Source organism: Budorcas taxicolor, chromosome 1, assembly GCF_023091745.1.
Source record: "Budorcas taxicolor isolate Tak-1 chromosome 1, Takin1.1, whole genome shotgun sequence".
NCBI classification, from domain to species: Eukaryota; Metazoa; Chordata; class Mammalia; order Artiodactyla; family Bovidae; genus Budorcas; species Budorcas taxicolor.
In genome coordinates this window covers 89682474-89699218 of record NC_068910.1, presented here as the reverse complement: position 1 = coordinate 89699218, position 16745 = coordinate 89682474, and the positions used below count along the sequence as shown (strand labels likewise).

Genomic DNA, 16745 nt, shown 5'->3' with positions numbered 1-16745 from the left:
GGTTGTTGACATTTTTCCTGACAATCTTGATTCCAGTTTGTGATTAATCCAGCTTGGCATTTTGCATGATATACTCTGGATATAATTTAAATAAGCAGGGTGACAATAGACAGCCTTGTCATATTCCTTTCCCAATTTTGAACCAGTCAGTTGTTCCATGTCTTGTTCTAACTGTTGCTTCTTGACCTGTACACAGCTTTCTCAGGAAACAGGTAAGGTGATCTGATATTCTCATATCTTAGAGAATTTTCCAAAGTTTGTTGTGATCCATACATCAAAGGCTTCAGTGTAGTCAGTAAAGCAGAAGTAGATGTTTCTTTGGAATTCCCTTGCTTTTTTCTGTGATCCAAGAGATGTTGGCAATTTGATCTCTGATTCCTCTGTCTTTTCTCAACCCAGCTTATACATCTGGAGTTCTCTGTTCACATACTGTTGAAGCCTAGTTTGAAGAATTTAAAGCATACACTTACTAGCATGAGAAATGAACGCAACTGTACAGTAGTTTGAACATTCTTCGGCATTGCCCATCTTTGGGACTGGAATGAAAACTGACCTTTCCTATCCCAAGCCAGTATTGAGTTTTCCAAATTTGCTGACATATTCAGTGCAACATGTTAACAGCATAATCTTTTAGCATTTTAAGTAGTTCAACTGGAATTCCATCACCTCCACTAGCTTGTTCATAGTAATGCTTCTTAAGACCCAGTTGACTTCATACTCCAGGATGTCTGGCTCTAGGTGAGTGACCACATCATCATTGTTATCCAGAGTATTAAGATTTTTTTGGTATAGTTTTTCTGTGTATTCTCGCGAACTTTTCTTAATCTGTTCTGCTTCTGTTGGGTCTTTATTGTTTGTGTCCTTCATCATGCCCACCCTACAACGTAATGTTCCATTGATATGTCCAATTTTTATATAGCCCAGTATTTCATTTCTGAAGTTTCTTTTGTTTTAATTTTCAGATTTAAAAATCATCTTTACCTGTGTAGTAAAATCTGGTTCATTTTCCTAATCTATTTGCTTTGAATCATTATACATATAAACATAGTCTAAAATGTATTTAAAATGATCTCATATTCATATATGTTGACTGTGCTAAACACTATCTATAACTAAAAAGAAAACACCTCATAGCACAATCAGAAAAGAAAATTTGTCCTTCATTTGTGTAAAAGAGTCATAAAACATCATATTGAATATAGTGGAATATTTATGTTGCCCAAGGTGTATTAGTGTTTCTTGTACAGCTAGTACTTCTGAAACAATGTTGTCAGTTGAACTAATTAGAGCACAGATATGGGATGTGTGTGACCTGTGACAGTGTGTTGCTCTTTCAGACAAAAAAAATATAATGAAATATAATGTCTTCCTCCCATTGGAGAGTAATGAAGAACCAAACTAATTTGTTGGACTAAAAATTAATTAGACACATCAGATTCGACTGTACCTATTACTGTGAAAGTTTGCAGCTGTTCCACATATTATTACCAACTATGTAAGGTAAGCGTGAAATGGCCAAATGATTATAGAAACAAGCTGTATTATTAAGCAAGAATATTGAGACTTTTAAGTCAATATAAGTTTATTATATGACATGGCTGTTTGATGCTTATATATGTAAATATATTTGGTTGCTTTTTTGTGTGTGCAGTTGCAAACAGAATTATGGATATTTTGATGTAAAAGTCACTTTAACAGTGGAAATGGCAGACAAAAGAACAATATTACTGCTAAGCCTGGGTGAGGCTGCTTATTATATTTATATAATATTTTAATTAAAAGTCCTTTTAATGTACCTTTCTGGAATAAAAGCTAAGCTGACAAGGAATAGATGAAACAGTACATTTTCTGGCATAAGACAAATCTAAAATTATCAGCCATAAATTACATCAAATGCCAATACATGATTTAATTAAAGCAAAGGGGAAATGAGGAAGAGCTTGAGTCACTTCAAGTGCTGTTTCCAGTACTGAGTAGACAATAGGGAAAGCATAAATTGAAAGAGGAGATTAGCCATCACTAAATCACTTTTCAACTAAGGAATAACAGTTGTGTAGATAAGGTTATCAGACAAGATGTTAAGGTAGATATGTGGGAGTAATTAAAGAAACAATTAAACAGTACAACAGTAGATATTAAAAAGAAATAAATCTTTCGAGGTCAAATAGCCTTTTTCAAATTGAATTGTGCATGTGTGTGTGTCTGTGTTGTTTGTGTTTTTCTTTTATTTCAAGTGGTGCAATTCTATTTTCTATAATTAGATCTTGGATAAGGTATATTTTATCCATATAAAGAGGAGATAGAAATATTACTTATAATTTTATTTTTATTTCATATAAAAATCTAAAAAGTTGTATGATATATAAACAAATTACAAGGTACTCATTATCCACTTGATCACTCAATCTTTTTAAAATAATACAAGAGTATTTATTTATTAGCAAAGGTAATAGAAAAAAAAACCATGAAAGGGAAATATAGATGTTTGATAATCCTATTGGCCTTTGATTTAGAAAAATTACATTCAGTCAAACTTTTTATATATATATGCTAGAGGAGCAGTGAAAAATATGCTTTGCTTACTTATCAAGGAGCTGTCATAGAAAACTACACCTTTTGAAGTATGTTAGTTGCTCAGTTGTGTCTGACTCTTTGTGACCTCATGGACTGTAGCCCATGAGGCTCCTCTGTCCCTGGGATTCTCAAGGCAAGAATACTGGAGTGGGTTGCCATTATTTTCTTCAGGGGAATCTTTCCAACCCAGGGGTTGAACCCGGGTCTTTTGCATTTCAGGCAAATTCTTTACTGTCTGAGCCACCAGGCAAGCCTTTCAAATATGTTTCATATTTTTTAAGTGAAAACTTACTGCTTTATTTCTTAATAATATATTCTAAATATTATTTATAAAACATGTAGAAATAAGAACGCATATCTATATCTAAATCTGTTAAATCCTTTGGGTGTACCTGTATTTCCTTCTTATTCCAATTTACTTTAGAAGGTCTCAGAAGGGCCAAGATTATAGGCTTCCCTTAGGTTAAGAAATTAATTCCGTCTGTATGACTAATTAAGAAAGGGAATACAATTTAAGGAAAAGTTAATACTATGACTTTTTAAATGCTTTTAATATATAAAAGAAAGAACACTTGGAGAATCTAAGAATTTTTAACATCATGACAGAATATTTCATGCACACGTGCTCAGTTGTGTCCAACTCTGTGCAACCCCATGGACTGTATGTAGCCTGCAGGCTCCACTGTCCATGGGATTTTACACGCAAGATGCTGGAGTGTGATGCCATTTCCTCCTCTAGGGAATCTTTCCTACCATGGGATCGAAACCACATTTCCTGCGTCTCCTGCATTGGCAGGTGGATTCTTTCTCACTGAGCCACCTGGGAAGCATATGACTTAATGTTAAATCTCTTCATTTACAATAAATGGCTTTGTAATAAGAAACAATCTCCCAGATTTTGATAGTATGCTCTATATGCATCATTTCTGAAAATAAACAGAAAAGCATGGGAATGGCACATTTGCTTGTCTCAAACTCTGGACAAGTATTTTTAAAATATATAAACTCTAGGGAGAATATTTAACAAGCTAAAGACAATGACAAATAAAATCAGGGTGAACTATAGGGATTTGCCTTTTGAAAGAATAAAACAGTCAGGAAAAAAAAAAAATGCCTTCATGAAGCTTTCTAGCCCCTTAGAGAGCTCAATCCATGCAGTGCTAGGGAGCTAGAACCCAAGGTGAAAATCACTATTTTATTTGTAGGAGATGTCAGAGGGCAGCATTCACAGCAGCTGGTGTGACTAAAAATTAAGGGAGAGATCATGTGAAAAGGCAAAATGGTTGTCTGAGGAGGCCTTACAAATAGCTAAGAAAACAAGAGAAGAGAAAGGCAAAGGAGAAAAGGAAAGATAAACCCACTTGAATGGAGAGTTCCAAAGAATAGCAAGGAGAGATAAGAAAGCCTTCCTCAGTGATCAGTGCAAAGAAATAGAGGGAAACAACAGAATGGGAAAGACAAGAGATCTCTTCAAGAAAATTAGAGATACCAAGGGAACATTCCATGCAAAGATGGGCTCAATAAAGGACAGAAATGATATGGACCTAACAGAAGCAGACGATATCAAGAGGTGGCAAGAACACACAGAAGAACTGTACAAAAAAGATCTTCATGACCCAGATAATCACGAGGGTGTGATCACTCACCTAGAGCCAGACATCCTGGAATGTGATGTCAAGTGGGCCATAGGAAGTATCACTATGAACAAAGCTAGTGGAGGTGATGGAATTCCAGTTGAGTTATTTCAATCCTAAAAGATGATGCTGTGAAAGTGCCGCACTAAATAATGCCAGCAAATTTGGAAAACTCAGCAGTGGTCACAGGACTGGAAAAGATCAGTTTTCATTCCATTTGCAAAGAAAGGTAATGCCAAAGAAAGCTCAGACTACCACACAATTGCTCTCATCTCATGTGCTAGCTAAGTAATGCTCAAAATTCTCCAAGCCAGACTTCAACAGTATATGAACTGTGAAGTTCCAGATGTTCAAGCTGGATTTAGAAAAGGCAGAGTAACCAGAGATCAAATTAGCAACATCTGCTGGATCATCGAAAAAGCAAGAGAGCTCCAGGAAAACATCTATTTCTCCTTTATTGACTATGCCAAAGCCTTTGACTGTGTGGATCACAATAAACTGTGGAAAATTCAAGAGATAAGATGGGAATACCAGACCACCTGACCTGCCTCCTGAGAAATCTGAATGCAGGTCAGAAAGCAACAGTTAGAACTGGACATGGAACAACAGACTGGTTCCAAACTGGGAAAGGAGTATGTCAAGGCTGTATATTGTCACCCTGCTTGTTTAATTTATATGCAGAGTAAGTACATCATGAGATATGCTGGAATGGATGAAGCACATGCTGAAATCAATATTGCTGGGAATAATATCAATAACCTCATTTACACAGATAATATCACCCTCATGGCAGAAAGTGAAGAACTAAAGAGCCTCTTGATGAAAATGAGAGAGGAGAGTGACAAAGTTGGCTTAAAGCTCAACATTCAGAAAACTAAGATTATGCATCTGGTTCCATCACTTCATGGCAAACAGATTGGGAAACAACAGAAACAGTGTCAGACTTTATTTTCTTGGGCTCCAAAATCACTTCAGATGGTGACTGCAGTCATGAAATTAAAAGATGCCTGCTCCTTGGAAGAAAAGTTATGACCAACCTAGATAGCGTATTAAACAGCAGAGATGTTACTTAACCAACAAAGGTCCATCTAGTCAAAGCTATGATTTTTCCAGTAGTTGTGTTGGATGTGAGAGTTGGACTATAAAGCTGAGTGCCGAAGAATTGATGAGTTTGAAATGTGGTGTTGGAGAAGACTCTTGAGACTCCTTTGGACAGCAAGGAGATCCAACCAGTCCATCCTAAAGGAAATCAGTCTTGAATATGCATTGGAAGGACTGATGCTAAAGCTGAAATTCCAATACTTTGACCACCTGATGCAAAGAGCTGACTCATGTGAAAAGACCCTGATGCTGGGAAAGATTGAAGGCGGGAGGAGAAGGGGACGACAGAGAATGAGATGGTTGGATGGCCATGAGTTTCGGTCAACTCCAGGAGTTGGTGATGGACAGAGAGGCCTTGAGTGTTGCAGTCCATGGGGCTGCAAAGAGTGGGACATGACTGAGCAACTGAACTGCACTGAATTGTTGTTTTAAGTGCTGTGTTAGTTTCTGCTGTACAATGAAGTGCATCTGTCATATGTGTACATATATCCCCTCCCTCTTTGACCTTCTTCCCACCCCACCCTCCCATCCCAACCATCTGGTTTACCACAAAGCATCAAGCTAGGTTCCCTGAGCTATACAGCAGATTGATACATCCACTACGGAGAATAAAGTAAAGGTTCTTAAAACACTGAAAGTAGAACTACCGCATGATCCAACAATCCCACTACTGGACATATACCCTGAGAAATCCATAGTAAAAAGGATTCATGCACTCCAATGTTCATTGTAGCACTGATTATTAACAATAGTCAGGATACGGAAGCAACCTAAATGTCTATCAATAGATGGATGGATAAAGAAGATACGATACAAATATAAATAGAATATTACTCAACCATTAAAATGAATGAAATTGGGTCATTTGTAGAGATTTGGATGGACCTAGATCTGTCATACAGAGTGAAGAAAGTCAGAATTTCTATTGGTTTTTATTACATGTATAGAAGTAGAAGGTAAACCAATAGCAAACAAGCTTGAAAGGGAGGAAATGAAATTATATTTTCTAAGATATAATATAGGCCAGTCCTAGAGCAATCATTGGAAGACTAAGGATATTTAATAGTTCAACAGTGAGTATAAAATATTCTACAGGAAGTTATCTTATACATCCTAAAGAAATTAGCAAATTTGGAAAAGTAAGAACAAATTCAATTAAAAAAAAAAAAGAGGAAGAGGGCAGCTCTAAGCTACAAAACATTGATGATCACATCAAAGATAATAAATACTCCAATTAAAAGCGAGAGATTTTCATATTGGATAAAAAATAAAGCTGAACAATATGTAATTTAAATAATAGAAATGTACATTAAATACAGAGGTATAGGAGTTTAAAGGACAGAAAAAATTTAAAAAACACAAAGACTTATAAAGCTGAAATGGCAACCCACTCCCGTGTTCTTGCCTGGAGAATCCCAGGGGCGTTGGACCCTGGTGGGCTGCCGTCTATGGGGTTGCACAGAGTTGGACATGACTAAAGCAACTTAGCAGCAGCAGCAGCAACATCAGAAACAGTAAGCTCCAAGACAAAAAAATTTCATGGACTGCAGCCTACCAGGCTCCTCCGTCCATGGGAATTTCCAGGCAAGAGTACTGGAGTGGGTTGCCATTGCTCTCTGTAGCAGCAGCAGGAAATAACGTGGGGCATTTCATAATGAAAAAGCATAAGTTAACTAAGACAAAAATACTAATATGTACTTAGTTAAAACAGAGTAGCAAAATACATGAAATAAAAACTTACAAACAGAAAGGAGAAAAATACAAATCTATAATTATACTGATTTTCAGGCTTTCTTATTTATTAAAAATAAATAAACAGAAAATAACTAAGGACCTGAATAATACCACAAACTGATTTGACTGATATTTTTAGAACATTCCATTCCAAATTAGAAAAATAATAATGAACCTAGTTTTTAAATGTACAAGGAACATTAACTAAGGTGAAATTCTGGTCTATAAAAGAAAATATTTAAAAAGCTAAGTTCATGCAAAATATACTTTCTGATATCAGTGAAATTAAATTAGAAATCAACAAAAAGCTATATGGAAAATAGTAAAACATTTGGAAATTTACTAACACATTTCCAAATAACTTCTGCAAAAATCAAGTCTTTATAGAAACTGAAAAATGTTTTCAACTTTATGATAAATGGAAACACAACACACCAAATTCATAAAATTTATCTGAATAAGTGTTCAGAGGAAAATTTAAAACTAAATATTCACAATAAAGCCCCAAATCATTGATTTATTCTCAATCATTTCTATCTTAAGAAGCAATATTTATGTAAACAGAAGAAAGAATATCAGAAATTGCTTAATTAGAACATAAATAAAACTAACAAGGCCAAAACTTTGTATGTTGAATGTATTAATGAAATTTATAGATCCTTATCAAGATTCAAATTTGAGAGAGGGTGAAAAGAGAGAGAGGGTAGGTGGGCAATGAAAAAGGAGAATAGAGAGAGCATCAATTCACAGTATTTAAGAACAAAACAGAAGTCATTCCTGCTCATCCTTCAAACATTACAGTTAAAGGTAATACAAAAATAAGGAGATATTGCAAATAAACATTTTTATATAACATAAAATAGTTGAAAAATGAAATTTTATAAATCCACTAATAACAGTGTAAAAAAACATTAAATACTCCAGAAAAATTTTAACAAAACATATGTTAAGGTCATACACTGAAAACTACAAGATATTGTTGAGGAAAATAAAGATATATAATGGAGAGGTATATCATGTTCTCAGAGAGAAACAAAGACTATTAAAATAGTTAACCTTTTCAATTTGGTGTATAGATTCACTGCATTTTCTATCTCAATTCCAATATAATTTTGTAGAAACTGACATGCTGATTTTGAAAAGTATATGGACATGCAAAAGGTCTGAAACAGTGAAAACAATTTTGGAGAAGAAAATGATGCAGTATTCACATTATTTGACTCCAAGACTTTCTATAAGCTATTAGTAATCAAGACAGAGTGGTTTGGCTTATGAAGACATATAAAGAAATGGAATGACATAGAGAATCCGGAATGGATGCACACATAGATAGCTAACTGAGGAAAGGAAAGCTTTTTCAGTGAAATATGCCTAGGTATTTTAATTTTACATATGGAAGCAGATAAACCTCAACCCTCAAACCACACGCAATTTCTTGAAGACAAATTATAGACCTAAGCATACAATCTAAAACTGTAAAGCTTCTGGAAAAAAATATTTGCTCTCTAGATGTAGGTTATAGTTTCTTAGAAAGCACTAAACATGAAATACAATTTTGATAAATTACACATCACATGCACTTAAAACTTTTGCTCATTCAAAAGATGACATTAAGAAAAGGAATAAGAAAGCCATAGATTGGGAGAAAATATCTGCAAAAAAATCTATGACAGCAAACTTATATCAAAAATGAACAAATAACTTCTCTTAATCAGTAACGAAAGACAAAGGGCACCATTTCTAAAAAGCAAAGACTTAGAAATTTTACAAAAGGAAACACGTGAATGGTCAATAAGAACACATGAAGTTGCCCAACATCATTAGTCATCACAGAAAACTAAAATTAAAATGACAGTGAGGGGGCTCTTAAACTCACTGCAGTGACTATAATGACAGATGGCAATATCAAATGTCAGTTAGGATGTAGAAAAATTTGGAGTCATATTCCTTTTGAGTGAGAGTACAAAATTATACAGTATGAAGAAATAAATTTAAGTTTCTTATAAACTCAAATACATCAGTGCTTTTACCCAGAAATTCTACTTCTAGGTCATTCTCCACAAAAAATAAAAACATATATCCTCCTAAAAACTTACACATTCTCTCAAGAGAAAAACAGAGAAACAAAATATGATACGTTCACACAATTGAATACTGCTCAGAAACAAAACGTATGAATTGCATAATACATATATGTGAGAATCTCAAAAATACTACATTTAGTGAAGGAAGTCAGACACAAAATACTATATTCCGTACAATTCCATTTATATATAGTTCAAGAAAAGTCAAATATAATGCATAGTGATAGGGAGCGATTTTCTATAATGATGATAGTAGACTGAACAGGGATTTCTTCTTTGGGATAGTTTATTTGGATTACAAAGTTTCTTTTGGCCTGTTTCTGTTTAATTTTTGACATTTCTCTGGCTAAGAGAAAGCATATAAACGTGAAACATAACACCCTTCTTCAATAACTGCCTCATTTCCTACTATATTTGAAAGGCATCAAAATTACAAATGAAACTATTGATTAAAAGTAATTTTCAAACCAACTTGCAGCATTTAAAATCTTAATCATTATTATTTTAAGAAGTTTGTGGATACCCTAAGAGCATGAACAATTGCTAAACTTTTTTGTTAGAAACTCGAGTCATAACTATTTGCCTATATGATGTGTGTATCAGATTACTCATTATTTACCAAATATGCACTGTTGGGATGTAGATTCAAAAAAATAATCTACCTCGTTACCAGTTGACTGATTCTAAAGCGCAGATTATATCGATTGGTACTCACCAATTATTATTGGCTGTGGCTCACTTTTTACTCCAACTCCAGCACTGGTACTAGCTGCAACCTCTACCCGGTACTGAATACCTGGGAATAATCCCCCAATGATTACAGATCGAATGGCTGCATCCACAGTTTTGTTGATGTGGAATCGTGTTTCATTCCCCAGACACCAGATCTATAGAAATGTAAAGTGAATATCAAAAGAATATAAAGTTATCTTTTCTGGTAATTAGTTCATTATAATTGATTGCATTTTTTAATAGTAACCAGTCTATTTTCTAGGCTCATTTGTAAATGACATTTTTGAATGCCTAATTTAGTCTGTTTTCAGAGAAGGCGATGGCACCCCACTCCAGTACTCTTGCCTGGAAAATCCCATGGATGGAGGAGCCTGGTGGGCTGCAGTCCATGGGGTCGCGAAGAGTTGGACACGACTGAGTGACTTCACTTTCATGCATTGGAAAAGGAAATGGCACCCCACTCCAGTGTTCTTGCCTGGAGAATCCCAGGGACGGCAGAGCCTGGTAGGCTGCTGTCTATGGGGTCGCACAGAGTCGGACACGACTGAAGCGACTTGGCAGCAGCAGCAGCATACATATTTATTTATGTATATTTGTGTGTGTGCATGTCTGTGCATATGTGTGTGTATTAAAGGAAAAATAAAGGAAACTAAAACATTGCAGCATTCCTTTGTATTTTACAAGGAACACTGAATACTTGGGACTTCTTTAGTGGTCCACAGGTTGAGTCCATGTTACTACTGGGGAGCCAGGGGCATGGGTTTGATCCTAGTCAGGGAACTAAAATCCAGCATGTTATTCAGAGTGGCCAAAAAATCCCCCCAAAACTCCACACACTGAATGCTCACAGAACAATGATTCAATTTCAACACCTCTGCAAAGTCTGGAAAGTGGTCCTTGGTTGCAAAAAGTATTTAGGTATGGATTAAAACACATAAATTCTTCTGGTTAATTCATTTATCAAGATTTACTATGCATATAATCTATTAAAATATGGTGATTATGAGTTGTAGTATCCAAAGTATATAGGTGCATATCTAAGTAATTTATATTTCATTTAAGAAAATATTAACTTACACAGAAGTAGTTAACAAGATTAACTGACTAAAGTTATAGGTATTGACTGAGATAAAATTAAAGTCAATATTTACATTGACAGTAATAAATCTTAATATTGATCAAAACATATCTACACACACATACACACGCATGAGAATGAACGGAGTGGTGGGAAGTCTTTACACACTGCTGTGAGGGACGCTAAGCTTGCACTTCCAATAAGAATTAAATTTAAAGTCATATTTTCTTTTGGGATGTGAAAATCTGCTTGTAAAATGTGTTGTAAAACATTCTGTGTACACTTATTTCTATTATATAGAATTAATAATCTGCATGGGGAGACACAAGGAGGAAAATCCATGATTTGTTTCTGAAATAGGTAAATTAATGATTCTTTTTCTTTAAATTAACATAATGACTTTGAATTTCAGACTTCTTTTAGTCTATGAAGCCTAAGTTACTAATGGAGGAATATTTAACTCTTACCAAAATATACACATTTGTACCAACACAGGACAAACTCATATGAGTGAGAAAATTTAAAATTTATGAAAAATTATCATGTTGTGAAAAAAATAAATATTTAAATCAGTGGAAGCTGAAGATATTTAGTCCTTGATGATACAAAAGTAAAATCCTAAACTAATTAAAGCACAGACACACACACCAAGGTAGATAATTTTTTGCTTTTAAAACAATGTGTCTTAGTTCAGTTTAGTTGCTCAGTCGTGTCTGACTCTTTGCGACCCCATGAACTGCACCATGCCCAGCCTCCCTGTCCATCACCCCGGAGTTTACCCAAACTCATGTCCATTGAGTCCCTGATGCCATCCAACCATCTCATCCTCTGTCATCCCCTCCCTCCCGTCTTCAATCTCTCCCAGCATCAGGGTCTTTTCAGATGAGTCAGCTCTTCGCATGAGGTGGCCAAAGTACTGGTGTTTCAGATTCAACATCAGTCCTTCCAATGAACACCCAGGACTGATTTCCTTTAGGATGGACTGGCTGGATCTCCTTGCAGGCCAAGGGACTCTCAAGAGTCTTCTCCAACACCACAGTTCAAAAGCATCAATTCTTTGGCACTCAGCTTTCTTCACAATCCAACTCTCACATCCATACATGACTACTGGAAAAACCATAGCCTTGACTAGACGGACCTTTGTTGACAAAGTAATGTCCCTGCTTTTTAATATGCTGTCTAGGTCAGTGATAACTTTCCTTCCAAGGAATAAGAGTCTTTTAATTTCATGGCTGCAATCACCATCTGCAGTGATTTTGGAGCCCCCAAAAATAAAGTTAGCCACTGTTTCCCCATCTATTTGCCATGAAGTGATGGGACTGGATGCCATGATCTTAGTTTTCTGAATGTTGAGCTTTAAGCCAACATTCACTCTCCTCTTTCACTTTCATCAAGAGGCTCTTTAGTTCTTCACTTTCTCCATAAGGGTGATGTCATAGGCATAGCTGAGGTTATTAATATTTCTCCCGGCAATCTTGATTCCAGCTTGTGCTTCATCCAGTATGAATGTATCTTAATGCTTATACAATTTCAGAATTTATGTAATTACGCTATTATAAAAAGTACTTACTCTTATATTCTTAGACATATTTATTTATAAAGTGATAGGAATGATTTTAAAATAAATTCTTATGCAAATTTAGTCCATTTGCTTCAGTAACTTAACCATTAACTTAGGAAAACTGTACTTTAACATTTTTTTCCTAGAAGTAATAATGTTTTGAATAAAATTATTCAGCTTAATTTCACATACCAACTATGCATTTCTGGGGTGAGGTGGGGTGTCTAGTTTTCTTTTCTAATAGATCTACTTAGTATATTATTGTCAAAATTCTACAAATATTTATTAATGGCAAAAAAACACATAATTTTGAATTTTTACAAGATTTAATGATATGTTTTACTCTCTCGTGTGGTCTAATCATATCACAATTAATCAGAATCATTTCTAAAAGTTAGACAACCTGTGTTTCTCAAATGATGTCTCTCAAATGATGGTGAAGAAACAATGGATATATTCTGTTTCTAAATAGCAACAAACTCATCTGTTGAAAAATAAAACCTTTCTAAAATTTGTTTTTTCAATGGCTCCCTTTTCTCAGGGCTTCCCTGGTGGCTTAGTTGTAAAGAATCCGCCAGCCAATGCAGGAGATGTGGGTTCAATCCCTGGACTGGGAATCCCTGGTGGCTGAGACGGTAAAGAATCCCCCTGCAATATGGGAGACCTGGGTTCAATCCCTGGGTTGGGAAGATCGCTTAGAGGAGGGCGTGGCAGCCCACTCCAGTATTCTTGCCTGGAGAATCCCATGGACAGAGGAGCCTGGAGGGGTCCATGGGGTCACAAAGAGTCAGACATGACTGAGAGACTAAGTGTACGGCTCTTATCAAGAACTTGGTAAAAGAATTTGGAGTGGGAGATGGTACTTCCTATCTCTATCCCAACACTGCTGCTGCTGCTGCTAAGTCCCTTCAGTCGTGTCCGACTCTGTGTGACCCTATAGACGGCAGCCTACCAGACTCCGCCATCCCTGTTATTCTCCAGGCAACACTATAAACCCACAAAGCATTATTTTTTATGAGGAAACATTTAAAAAATAGCTGCCTAAGGCTTGTGGTCTTCCCTGGTAGCTCAGTGGCAAGAATCCACCTGCAAAAGCCTGCCAATGCTTGTTAATGCAGGAGATAAGAGTTCAATCCCTGGGTTGGGAAGATCCTCTGGAGAAAGAACCGGTAACCCACTCTGGTATTCTTGCCTGTAGAATCTCATGAACAGAGTACCTGGCTGGCTACAGTCTATGGGATTGCAAAGAGTCAGAGGAACACCACTTAGTAACTAAACAACATAATCCCATTACACAGAAATCTAACAAAAATAAAGACAGTTTCTAGGATAGGGCTTCACTATCTATCCTTTACTCCATCTTTGTAAATTCCTGAGGATCTGCAACCATATTATATATATATTATATATAAAAATTTATTTATATATAATATATATAATAACCACTGTACTGTTTATAAATATAAATTTATATATATATAAATATATATATATAATACACACACACACACACACATATATATATATATATATAAAATAACCACTGCACTGTTATGGTTTACTTGTCCAAATAAGTTTGTGTTATTTGTGAGCTTGGATTTAGGTTCTATGAATTCTGTGCATTTGCTTCTTTACAAGTCACACAAACATATATTTCTTTACACTCAAACTCAGTAAGAGGGCCACCAGAAATACTCCCCATCCACATGACCTTGAGACTTCTTTGGGAAGTTTTATCTGTGAACCTTCCTTCTTCATCCAGGCCTTACCTTGTATTCCTGGATAATTCCATTCTGATGATCTGGAGGAGGAGGATCCCAGGAAACACTAATACTTGTGCTATTGTGGCTTCCAACAGTCAGCACAGTGACAGATTGTGGAGGGGCACTTGGGGCTGCAGAAGAAGTCATTAGAATAAACACAAATTCTAAGTCTTAATGTGCATTAATGCTGCTTACAGAATATGAATATAAAGACAAAATTCAAGAAGGTCTTGTTTCCAGTAGTTCTGAATGAACAGTGAGTGTTTTAAAAAAATCCTTTAAATATAATGGAGAGATTTAAAGCAAAGAAAACAGCTACAGTGATATGTCCTCAACAATAAATTTAACACCTAACATTCGAATTTGTGTCTCCTATATGCCTAGAACTAAGGTAAGAGTAAGATTTAATTTGCACAATAAAAATAACACTCTCACAAAAAAAATTCACAGGGAATAAAAAAACAACCCAGCTTAGTCTTACAGATAAGGAAAAGGAAGGCTATTATAATAGACTTATCTAAGTTAAACAGTGAGGGAGAACTTGAACCAGATATGTCTGATTTTAGAACGTTGACTCTTTTGACTCTAATAGGCTCCTCTTTTGTAAAACAAACAAACAAGCAAAACAACAACAACAAAAATACTGCTATCAAAAGTATTCCGAGAGGATGCATTCCAAAATTTCACCAGCCATTATTTCTGAGTAGTAGTATTACTGACTATCTTTTTGCTTTGGTTTGGTTTGTGTTTTATACATAAAAACAGAAACATAGATATAAATTTCACCAACACAGAGAAAAGACAGTTTTGTTTTCATAATGAGAAATATAATTGATTGCTGTAAACTGATTCACAATTTAAGATTTGAAACTTATTCTACATTGATGGGCAAGGAACTCGGAAGATATTAATGAAAACAGTTCATGTTGGATCAAATGTGAAATGGACAGATTTTAATTTCCTACAATTCTCTTCCTTTATGGTTTTCCCCATAACTAATTATAATTATACAAAGAAAAGATGAATATGAAATAATTCTTGATTTTGGAGAGTAGTAGTATCTCCTATCCAGTGTATTTGAGAGCTAAGTCATACTAATTTTCCTGGAAGACATCAATTCTCAGTATAACTGAGTTTAAGCCAACAGGTGAAAAAGCAAATCAAAGTACTAACCCTTGAAGCAAAAGTCATATAATTTTGAGGTATGAAAGAATTTTTACATATAAGATTAACGTTTTCATAACTACATAATTTAGTTATTTGAAAATGTGTATGCTTCAATCATAAAAGATATTTAAAAGCTTACCAATAAAGTTTCCCATGTTTGATAAATTATCACAACACATTTCACTGAAGTATGGTGCATGTAGAAAACACACAGAGACACGTTACCACAATACTGCTCTTAATTACTCCTCTATGTGATAATGCTGGTCTGAAATGTGGCACAATGACATAAATCCAACTGTTTGCCTAGTGGTTTTGTAGTCATTAGGTAGACTTTATTGAAAAGTAACACTTTGGAGAACTGGTTTCTCATTTCCCTTACTGCTGGCGTGGCGAGAACACGGTGCCTATTTCCTGACAGGTCAATTATTACACAGATGTGAAAGAAGCCACTCATCGTTCCCAGACACAGCCCAGCTGAGCCCCATTTGTTCCCTTCAGAAGCCACAGAAAGAGGAGATGAACGTAAATCTAACTGTGACAAATGTCTGTTCTGGAGAAAAAGTCTAACTGCAGTGAAACTGATTTTTGGAAGTGTGCTTCAAACACAGCATTCTGCATGAAATTTACCCACCCCACTCATTACTTTATACATTTTCCACATAAAGCAAAATTTAATGGGAGACAAAGATCCTATTATTAATTTTTAGTAATTTTTTCTTTATAAATCCTAAAGGTCAATTAATGATGCCTTTAAAAATATGCACTTCTGCCCATGTCAGTATATCACACTGTAAACCAATGTGAAGATAACCTTTCTCTGTATTGCTAATTATAAGATATATATAATTTAAAGGCTCTTTGGTTGGAGATGTACATCTATATGCTAGCATGAACAATCTATACATATTTTCTTAAGGCTGCTTTTATACTGATTCACATAAAATATGTTTAGAAAAAAAGCTTTTTACATAAAAATTAGCAGAGAAGCAGAAAAGGTGGGGATTTATTATACTTTGGATATGACTTTTTGTACTTTGATGATACCATTCATTGCCAACTTCTAGTTTAGGAAAGGGGAAACTAGAAAATGGACTAGTTGAGACTATATTAATTTTATGTCCATCACAGATTGATTTTAAACCATCTGCAACAAGAAAAGTTACCAAGGGGAAATGAAGAGGGGACATCATTAAGAAGAATGCTATTGCAAACATTCAAATGGCCTTCCAGATTAGAAATTATGAATCCGACTGGCACAGCTCATAGGGAAGGAGGCTTATAAAAGGCAATGTCAGGCTTTACTACACCAACAAC

The 16745-nt window shown here is 35.2% G+C and overlaps 1 protein-coding gene across 1 annotated transcript in view; it reads right to left on the bottom strand.

Annotated features, from left to right (window-relative positions):
* Positions 1-16745, bottom strand: part of ROBO2 (roundabout guidance receptor 2) — a 651843-nt gene that overhangs the window by 63295 nt on the left and 571803 nt on the right. The window contains exons 16-17 of the mRNA XM_052644742.1: positions 14268-14392; positions 9843-10014 (exon numbers count right to left, since the gene is read on the bottom strand). Of these exons, the coding sequence (XP_052500702.1) occupies positions 9843-10014; positions 14268-14392 (297 nt within the window). The remainder of the gene's footprint in view (positions 1-9842; positions 10015-14267; positions 14393-16745) is intronic.